This window comes from Polistes dominula, unplaced genomic scaffold, assembly GCF_049000335.1.
Source record: "Polistes dominula isolate Pdom_NZ unplaced genomic scaffold, Pdom_raw_medaka contig_15, whole genome shotgun sequence".
Classification (NCBI taxonomy): domain Eukaryota; kingdom Metazoa; phylum Arthropoda; class Insecta; order Hymenoptera; family Vespidae; genus Polistes; species Polistes dominula.
The window spans coordinates 6,704,367-6,714,530 of record NW_028300915.1 but is presented as its reverse complement, the minus strand read 5'-3'; the positions used below and the strand labels follow the sequence as shown (position 1 = coordinate 6,714,530).

Genomic DNA, 10,164 nt, shown 5'->3' with positions numbered 1-10,164 from the left:
TAATACGATTTGTTTGGATACTGAAAGCAACCAACGAATAAAACGGAATAACGGTAAGGAAGTGAAGCTATTTTATTTTTTGAATACTTCATAAATTTATTATTAATTTATTCATTATTATTTTCTACACAAACAATTTTGATAAATGATCTTTGAGTAAATGTTATTTTATGAAGTGCGTATTAAAGAGTCAAGAAAATCGTTTAATTCAATTCATTCGACTCGTTCTGGATTAGTATTATATCTAGGTTGAAATTTATTTAACCTTGTTTCGAAAGATATTCGAGATCAAGTATACCATTCATCGTGGTTTCGTGAAATATAAAACTTCCTAATTTCTATGCTATATTCTATGAAAATTAATTTACGAGGTATACAATTGCGGATAAAGAGTCGATTAGGTTTGTACAACCTGGTTCGACGTATCTGGAATTAATAGCTGATTATTAGTACCGATAAATCACACCGTTCTTATCGTATTGCTATACTAGAATAGTTTTTTAATAACAATTTCCAACTATGAGCAAAGTGAAATTTGTATGATTTACCGTTTAAAAGAGGAACCATAAGACGAAACGATGGCAAATGAAAATTATCTTCATAACTCTATAATTTGACTTATTATATCGCGCAATAATTAGAGTCAATTAGTGGTACAAGAGACTCGAGGAATAATATAATACTAGATCTTCATCTACTTTTCTATTGTGTCAGCATAAATGTCGAATGCGCCTTTCACGATGCAACGAAATGAGATTGAAAAGTCATCATTAAATGAATGAAAATAAAAGGAAAATAATGAAACCAAAGCTTCTTACCTCCGGGGTTTCCCGGTAAACGATTTTTTTCCTTCATCTAAATACCTACTTGTGAAATTTATAGTCGTCATTCGATCTAAGGAAATATCTTGAAGTCTACTTTTTCCCCCCTGTAAAGTCGTTGGTGGGAAAGCTTACCTTATGTCGTCGTTAAGATAATTAACCTAAATTTTCCCGGATTTATGGTGAACGGGCATACGAATCGAAACTTTGCTTCTTACGTTAATCACCAAAAGCCTTACGTTTCTTCAACTATAAAATAATAAAAAAATAGCAAGAAAATTAGTTGGATTCAATGAAATCTATCGAAATATCAATATTTCCTTTTTCTGTTTAAAATCAAGCAAAATTATTACAGTTGATTTGAGATAAAAGAATTAATTAAATTAACTCGGAATACACGGTATAAGTAGGTTTGATATATGCATCAGAGTTCGCGTAAGATCAAATAGAAAAGCAATTAGAGTATTTTCTGTTAGACAAATAGAGAAAACGAGAGGAATAGAAAGGTCGTACCATGCGATAGAAAGTAATTATTCTTAATTAATTACGCTGGTGTGATAGTAGCTATCGATTAACTCGTCAAGGTTAATTGTACGTCGATGAAATGACGATAAGCAAAGATCGTTCAAAATTTTCTGCCCCCGACATTATACACATTCATCATGTTACCTATCACGTAGAATGGGTTGCAGCATTTCGGGCGCAGACATTTCTAACTGCTAACAATATCGATTTATTTCCTAGCTAATGGTAGATAGGATCCAATTTCAAAAACTATCCAAAGTTTTCAATGACAATATAAAAATATATATTACATAATTCTATATTACAATAATTAAATTCTATAATTAATGTAATTTTATATTTCGCAGTCGCGATTAACGAGAAAATAAACGGAAGAATAATTTTGGAAGGTGACACAAGAGATAGAAACTATGTCGGAAGGTTGCACGAGCTGCAGAGGAACGAATTATGGCAGTGGTACATTGCAGTTAGGTGGGACTTCCGGTGGCACAAGCGGAAGTCCACCATCTACGACGTCTGCTTCAAATTACGCGGCAACGAGAAGAGTTCAAGTACGTGCAAAGGTCCTTTACGGTTCGGGAAAAGCAATCGCGAGCTTGCAAGCTCGGGAAAAAGCAGCAAGACGTTGATATACAGGTAAATATAATAAATTTTATCAAATCTTTTTTCTTTCTACATTCTTTTTTGTTCCACATTCCCTTCCTTTTACGTAAGTATAAAAAGATAGTTATTTTCTCCATAGAAATATAGTCTATAATAAGTAGGAGAAAGAAATATTTAGGTCAATGTATCGAATAATTTGAAGTTGTCTAGAAAGTAACGTCATCGTAAAAATGTCTTTCCGTTAATCACAATCATTCGTATATCCTCGGGAACCACCTTTTTCTCTTTCACGTTCAGATATTATCTCTCACTCGTAATAGGTTATTCAAAAAACTAGTTAATAAAAAAAAAAAGAATTTGAAGTACTATACAAACTCCATCATTTAATACTTATCTTTACCTCATTTAATCTTCCTCGTTCTCTCTCTTTCTCTCTTTCTCTTTTTCTCTCTTTCACTCATATGTCGTCATAAAAAACTTCAAACTTGAGCCCACGCGAGCGGAAACATTGCTTCGTCCTTTTCATTAGGATGAACGAAAAGATGGATGGATCGGCATCAATCGATGGGATCGCGTGTTACTTTATTGGCTAACAGTAAAAATCTTTGCAGGCAAAAAAAGAGTGAGAGAGAAATAAGGAAAAAACACAAAAAATAAAGAATGATGGAACGAACGGGGCGTAACAAAAAGCGCAAAAGTTAGCCGGAGGCGTAGGGCACTGCGGATTTCTTCGGGAATAAGACCGGTCGACCAGCTTCGAATACTGTTAGTATATGTTCAAACCGTCCTCGTGAAGGTCGACATCGACAACGAAAGACAACACAGACGAATTCTTTCTTTCGCGCGAATTTTGTCTTTTCTTTTTTTCTTTTTTTCTATCCCTCTTTTTTTTTACTTCACTTTCCACTCGAAAAAATCTTATCGTCGAACTTAAGAGACCCTTTTACCTTTACGAAGAGGAAGTCGCTGTCATCTCCAGAAAGGATGTACCAACGGAATTGAATTTGCTACCGAGTAGTTCCTCGACGTTTCGACATGCATCTCAGAATTGTGTGAGTTTACGCGAACGAAGTATTACATAATTTCATTCGTTTTTCTTTTGTTTTTTTGTTATCATTAATTTCAATATTATTACAATTGTTATTAGTCATTATCAATATCGTAAATATATGTAAGTAAACAAAAAAAATAGTCTTGTTAATATATATGTATTTTCTTACTTTAATTTGGTCTTTTTAAAGATCGAATTAAAACGATTAATAGATCGAATGGCTCCTCATTATTTTCATTATTAATAAATTCTTCCTTGACACGAATACGAAAGTTAATATGATTTCTTTTTTATATCGCCTATGGCATCTTACAATTGACGATCCCGTTACGTTTCTCATTCCTAACGAATGATCAGTTCATCATATTTGTAACATTATTTCTATCCTATCTATTTCAAAATGAATATTTGTTCTATTTTCTTTTGCTAATCAAAATTGAAGAAATACTTTGATCTCTTTTTTTATTACATTTTCAGAGTCGTTTTCGTTACTTTCTTCTGGACCGTACGATCTCAACCGGAAGAAAGCACTCCTATTATTTACTCTGCAATAAATTATACAAAAGAAATATTTACGAATGTAGAATTTAACTATTCTACCACGCAAACTACTATAGCAGAGCAGAAAAACTTTAGAGAAAATCAAACGAATTTCAAAAGAAACTTTAATAACAACGAGGAAACGAGTAAATACGAAACCGAAACTTTCGAAATTGTCGGAAAATATGATTCGAAAAACTATAGTAATCATTCTACAAATAATATTACAACTTACGAACTCGAGAGTCGTGATAATCAAGGAAACTGGGGACCTCGTGAGGAAGATATTATTGAAGCTGTTGATTTTGGATTACAAGCGATGCATGATCTTTACAACGTTAAAGAACCGAAATTATATTCTATGGGTAAAATTAATTAACTATTCATTTGTATGAACAAAAAAACCTGTCATAATACCAAAAATGATAAAAAGTTTGGTTTTTTCAAATTTATAGGACTCTATCTGAAAGCTGACAATCCAGCAAAATACGTGGCAACATTCAATGATCAAACCGAAGAAGCTAGAACGCTTGCTAAATTTGGTTATGCAGTTCTCGAAGGCGCAACTATGTTTGTCAAAAAGTATATTCCTTTTTTGTCTCTCATCATCTTTATGACTAATAGTAAAGAATATTTAATTAATCGTTATTTAAAGGTTTCCCGATTTGTCGAGAGAACTTCCTCTTTCTCGTAAAGGTCAAACAACAAGATTGCAACGCCAATGTCCGAGAAGAGGAACTCCTCGATGTCCAGCAGCTAGTTTAAGATATAGAACTTCGGATGGAAGTTGTAATAATCTTAAGAATCCTTGGTGGGGATCAGCAATGTCAACTATGCAAAGGTTTAGAACTTTCGTCGTTTTCTGTTACGAATATTCACATTCTTGAAAGTTTGAATATATATTTAATATGTTCCTCTAATCGATTAGATTCTTACCACCGAATTATAATGACGATATACAAAGTATCAGAAGATCAAGAGACGGTAATCCATTACCAAGTGCACGTGTAATTTCTGACGTGTTACACGAAGATGAAGATATACAATTGGCATCTATTACGCATATGTTAATGCAATGGGGTCAATTCATAGATCATGATTTAACAGGTATATATATTCGATCGAACAGAATAATCATATTTTTATCAAAATCTAACATATCTTGTGTCCCTTTAAAGCAACTGGGCAAAGTAGAGGCTTCAATGGATCTGTACCTCAATGTTGTTTAAATTCGGGTCTTGGATTTCAACCTTTTGAATTATTGGTAAATTATAATATTTCATTTTAAACATATCATCTTATTCAGAAAATAAATATAATTCGTTTTTTGCCTTGGTATTTTAGCATCCAGAATGTTTACCAATAGCGGTAGACCCTCAGGATAGTTTCTTTAGTCGTTTTGGCATCAAGTGTTTGGAATTTCTTAGAAGTGGATCAGCACCAAGGGAAGATTGTCTATTTGGTGCTAGAGAACAATTAACTCAAGTTACGAGTTATTTAGATGCATCCACGGTGTACAGCAGCAATGCTTTTCAAAGTGACAATCTTCGACTCTTTAAAAACGGTAGAATGAAATTTTCAATCCAGCTCAAATTTAAAGATATTCTTCTTCGACGATAAGAATTATCTAAAAAAAAATTTCAGGTTTATTGCAATTCGGTATAGTTCAATCACGACAACCTTCACTCTTCAGACAAGATTCGGATCTTTGCAAACAAGGTTCTTTGTCAACGAGTTGTTTTAGAGCAGGAGATGGTCGTTTAAGTGAACAGCCAGCTCTAACTTCTCTACACATTGTATTTTTAAGGCTGCACAATAGATTAGCAATTAAGCTTAGCGAATTGAATCCTCATTGGAAAGACGAAAAAATATTCCAAGAAACTCGTAAAATTATCGGTGCGATTGTACAACATATTACGTATCGCGAGTTCTTACCAATCATATTAGGTAAATATTAATCAAATACTTTCTAACGAGAGATTTCTTTACAACGATATGTGTTATATTTTATTGGAATTTACAGGGAACGAGGTAATGAAAGTATTCGATTTAGAAGTCTTGACAAAAGGGTATTACGATGGTTACGATCCTTCTGTTAATCCTACTATAGCAAATTCCTTTTCAACAGCAGCTTATCGTTTCGGACATTCGTTGGTTCAGCATAGTTTCTTAAGATTTGACAGAAATCATCAACCTTTATTTAATAGTAAGATTATAATTTGATTTATTATCAATTGTATTGGGATCATCCTATTGATTTATTTCATTATTTTCATTGGCATTATATTTTGTTCATCAGATGTCTCAATCCACGACGAATTTAGAAATCCTGAAAATTTGGAAACTGGTTCGATAGACCGTCTTCTTTTAGGATTAGTGAACCAACCTTCGCAAAGAAGAGATGAATTTATAACTAGAGAATTGACTCGTCATTTATTTCAAACACCAGGTTTCCCTTTCGGAATGGATCTGGCATCTCTTAATATTCAAAGAGGACGAGATCATGGTATACCACCATACGTTGATTGGCGAGAACCATGTGGCTTGTCTCCCATCAAAAGTTTTGCCGATCTTGAGAATATTATGAAACCTAATACTATATTTAAGCTTCGAACTTTATATTCTTCGGTGGAAGACGTTGATTTGTATCCCGCTGGATTAGCTGAAAAATCAGTTCGCGGTGGTTTAGTTGGACCAACGTTTGCTTGCATAATTGCACAGCAATTTAGTAATCTACGACGTGGCGATAGATTTTGGTATGAAAATGATAAAGAAGAAAGTGGATTTACTTCTCGACAACTTCAACAAATCAGACGTATCACATTTTCTCAAGTTCTTTGTCTTACAATGGATAACATTAAAACTATTCAACCGTTCGTTTTTCTAATAGCTGATACATTCAGAAATCAACGTGTTGCTTGCAATGATGAAATAATGACACAGTTCAGCCTTGAACCTTGGACTGAACAACAATCGGAACAAAGAAGTAAATCGGATGATTTACATGTATCAGAAAGAAAGAGAATTGATCGAATTCGTAGTACAACTAGCAGATCTGTTACAAATAGACAAGAAGGGACAAAAGAAAATGTTAAAAACAACGCGAGAGAACAAACGAAAGTTTTATCGCAAAAAACTAAACCCGTTAAAGCTAATATCAATCAGCATAATAGAATCGTCGTGAAAAAACCTTTCGGTCCACCAGATAACGTTACGATAGTTGTTCAAAATAATGCAGTTAATTCACCTGTTTTCGTTAATGATGCAATTTATGGTTCGTACATTCAAATACAAACTACTACTCAAAGTAACAAAGATATTCCTAAAAGGGAAAATTTCAATTATCAACCTAACGGACAATATAATCAATTATCGTATGATCAAGGGTCATTGAACATTCCTATTCATAGACCACCCCAAAAACCAATACCAACTTCAATTCCTGAAAGATTTGAAATTTCACAGAACATAAAACCATATGTCCCATATGCTTATAACGATCCTTACAACCCAAATCCTCTGAATTATGGTTACAGACCAAATTATAAACCCGAAGAAGACATTATTTACGACAACTTATCTCCTACAAGTCCAAGACCAACCTTATACACCTACTATATGCACGACCAACAATTGACAACTCCGCAAAGACCCATTCATCAAGACAAAAGTCACTCAAGTTATTACAATCCCTCTTACAACACACCATCTACAACGCAACATTATCAAGGAACAAGTCCATCGCCGTGGATAAAACCTAAACCACAATTTGAGCCAAGCTATCAGTCTTACGCGCAGAAACTTAGCTCAGATATTATTGCTAATCCAAATTACAATCACAATGTAAACAACAGACCAGAATACTGGCCTCAACAAATACCAAGTACCATACAAGATGAGAATGTACATTCTACACAACCCGATTATAGCCATGTTCAAAGTAAACCCATTAACAAACCTTACAACAAAGACGAATCCGAAACTTGGAAATATTCGATTAATGTACAAAAAGACGATGGATATGCACTTTCTTCGAGCAGACCTTACAATGAACCATATGGCCCGCAAGAAACAAACAGCTATCAGAATAGACCTATAAATGTACCAAATAACGAAGATGATCCTGATATTTATAATAAGAAACCATTGGATACATCTTACCCGATAGTGTTAAATAAACCAAATGATCAAAATGGCTCAGAAAATCTATTAGCGAATGTGCAACCTTATCAAGAAGAAGCCATAAAAAATCCAATCCTTAGTAATCCGAGCAAATGGACCGATATTCCATCTTATCAGCCAAGACCGACCAAAAGACCCGATTGTACTCCTATATTCCATGAAGAATCATCGTATCAGAAAAGACCAATTAAAACGCCTACGATCGTTCAAAGCGATTTTAGTTCGACAAAAGTTCCACCATTATACCAAGTGGATTTATTTAAAAAGACTAGCTATCAGCAAAGACCTACCATAAAACCAGATAAATCAACGAGCAATTCCTTTTATCAAACCAATCCGTTGAACAATCCAAACAGCAAACCTTTTGCCAAAGATGATGATATCTCTTATCAAAGAAAACCAATTTCACATGTTTCTGTACAACATTCGACAAAAATTCCGACCAATGATGAAATTTTAAAACCGATTAAAATACAAAGTGTTACCATTGTCACGGAAAGTATCGAGACTGTTCGACATCCTGGATCTTCTGGTTATAGACCAGTAAATAAAATCAATGCAGAAATTCCGAGACCACTAGAACTTCGACAAAACGAAGGAAAACCTGGCCAGTACTATTACGATAAAAACGTTTTACATCGTTACCCCGAGAAAATGGAAGACGATATCTCGAAATATTATCATCATCATTTGGCGAAGGACGATGTTACTTACGGCGAGACAAGAGAAATCTTGGGAGAAAACGAAACCGTCGTTGAATTAAATTTCACTGATGTGCTTACAAAAGCTCAAGTAATTCAAAATGACGACACTAAATTTGTAACAACTCCTACTTTTGTGATCGATGATCCTGACAAGATTTACGCTAACGACGATCTCGACGGATCTTTCTCCGAGAACATCGAAAGTGTCACAACTTTAAACGATTTACAGAGGTACGTATTTGCAATTTGTTTCTATTAATGTATTTGACATTTATTTATTAATCGAACGATATATAATTGGCTTTTTCACAGAACAAATAATTGGCTTAATTCTGAAGAAAATCCAAGACTGTCGTCCATTTTGGAAATGCCTAATATTACATCCGAGGAAAACATCAGCTCCAAGGAATTGCCTAAGCCATTAATTAAAACCAGTAAATTAGCCTCTTAATTTACGTTTCACGGTAGTTTAGAAAGCTATTATTTCATTTTATTTTTTTTTTTTTTTTTTATTTTTTTTTTTATTATATATCGTTAACCATCATTACCTTCTCATACTATTTATTATCAGATTCATTATTTTCATTATGTTTGTATTTATTTTCGTAGACCTAGTTTTCTAGAGATAATTATAGCTTTTGCTTACGTGTCATTAGTAACACTTACGATCTCTCACGATCGTTTCTGTTAAATTGAAAAAGTTGACGAGACTTATCTACTACTATGTATACAATTTAAAAGAATCACAGGAGAATAAAATAATTATGTTAAGTAGATGGCTATACGAATGATACATAGAGTATGCAAACACGCATTCTACGTTAAAACGGAATGTAGCCTAGTTTTATTCCGCTTTTAAACTCAGCCGTCTATGTCTGGAGCATCTCTCGACTATTTTCAGATGCAGTTTCCAACCCGTTGCATTTCATCTGTCTTCTCGAATACCTCTTAAAATTCATCCCTCAAATCCTACGCACATTTATACATACGTATAACATCCTGATTTTTAATTTCCTCAATTTTTTCTCTTTTTTTCTCTCTCTTTTTCATCGTCAAGCGACTTCTGATCTTTATTTCCAAACTTCGTAGATTTATTTAAATTTCAACGGTACGTTTCAAGATCCATAAACTGTCGACATTTCGAAATAATAAGTGAATAAAAATGTACCTTGTTTCGCTGCTACGATTGATAACTAATTGATAGAAGTTATTTTCCGATGTAGTTTTTTTGTGTAAATGTTTAATATCCTATTTCTTTTCCGTAAAGATTGAAAAAACACAAATAACATGAATAAACTCATATTTGAGCGAGTTAGGTCAATTAGAATCGTTGACTTGGAAAGAGGAAAGATCGTGATAATCTCTTGTGGATGGAAATCGAGTTCGTCGCTCGAATGGTTTACTTTTGACGACGGTTAAAGAAAAAACAAAAAGACAATGGCGTACGAAGAATCGAAATGTACTTTCGGATGTCGCGACCCGGATTTCAGAGTTCCCGATGTGTCACGCCTCGACTGAATTCGGAAATCGTAGAAAACGTGAGCTGAAAGTTACGAAGCTCGGTAAAATTTTAGCAAATATCAAAGAGATTCATTGTTCTTAAAAAAAAAAAAGAGAGAGAAACAGAAAAAAGAAACATTCGTTTTCTACACAAACGTGTACTCTTTGTTCATAAACGATTTTTCGAATATAATCATTGTGGATTATATATATAATATATATATACATATAGTTTTCC

The 10,164-nt window shown here is 33.6% G+C and overlaps 1 protein-coding gene across 1 annotated transcript; it reads left to right on the top strand.

Moving 5' to 3' along the window:
* Positions 1-1,671: 1,671 nt before the first annotated feature.
* Positions 1,672-9,586, top strand: LOC107069022 (uncharacterized; the record flags this gene model as incomplete). The annotated part of the gene is made up of 11 exons (XM_089170127.1): positions 1,672-1,982; positions 3,478-3,905; positions 3,996-4,122; positions 4,196-4,381; positions 4,469-4,647; positions 4,719-4,804; positions 4,885-5,104; positions 5,185-5,487; positions 5,564-5,746; positions 5,840-8,657; positions 8,739-9,586. Coding segments are annotated over 11 exons (4,980 nt in total), but the record flags the coding sequence as incomplete, so codon positions are not given.
* Positions 9,587-10,164: the final 578 nt, after the last annotated feature.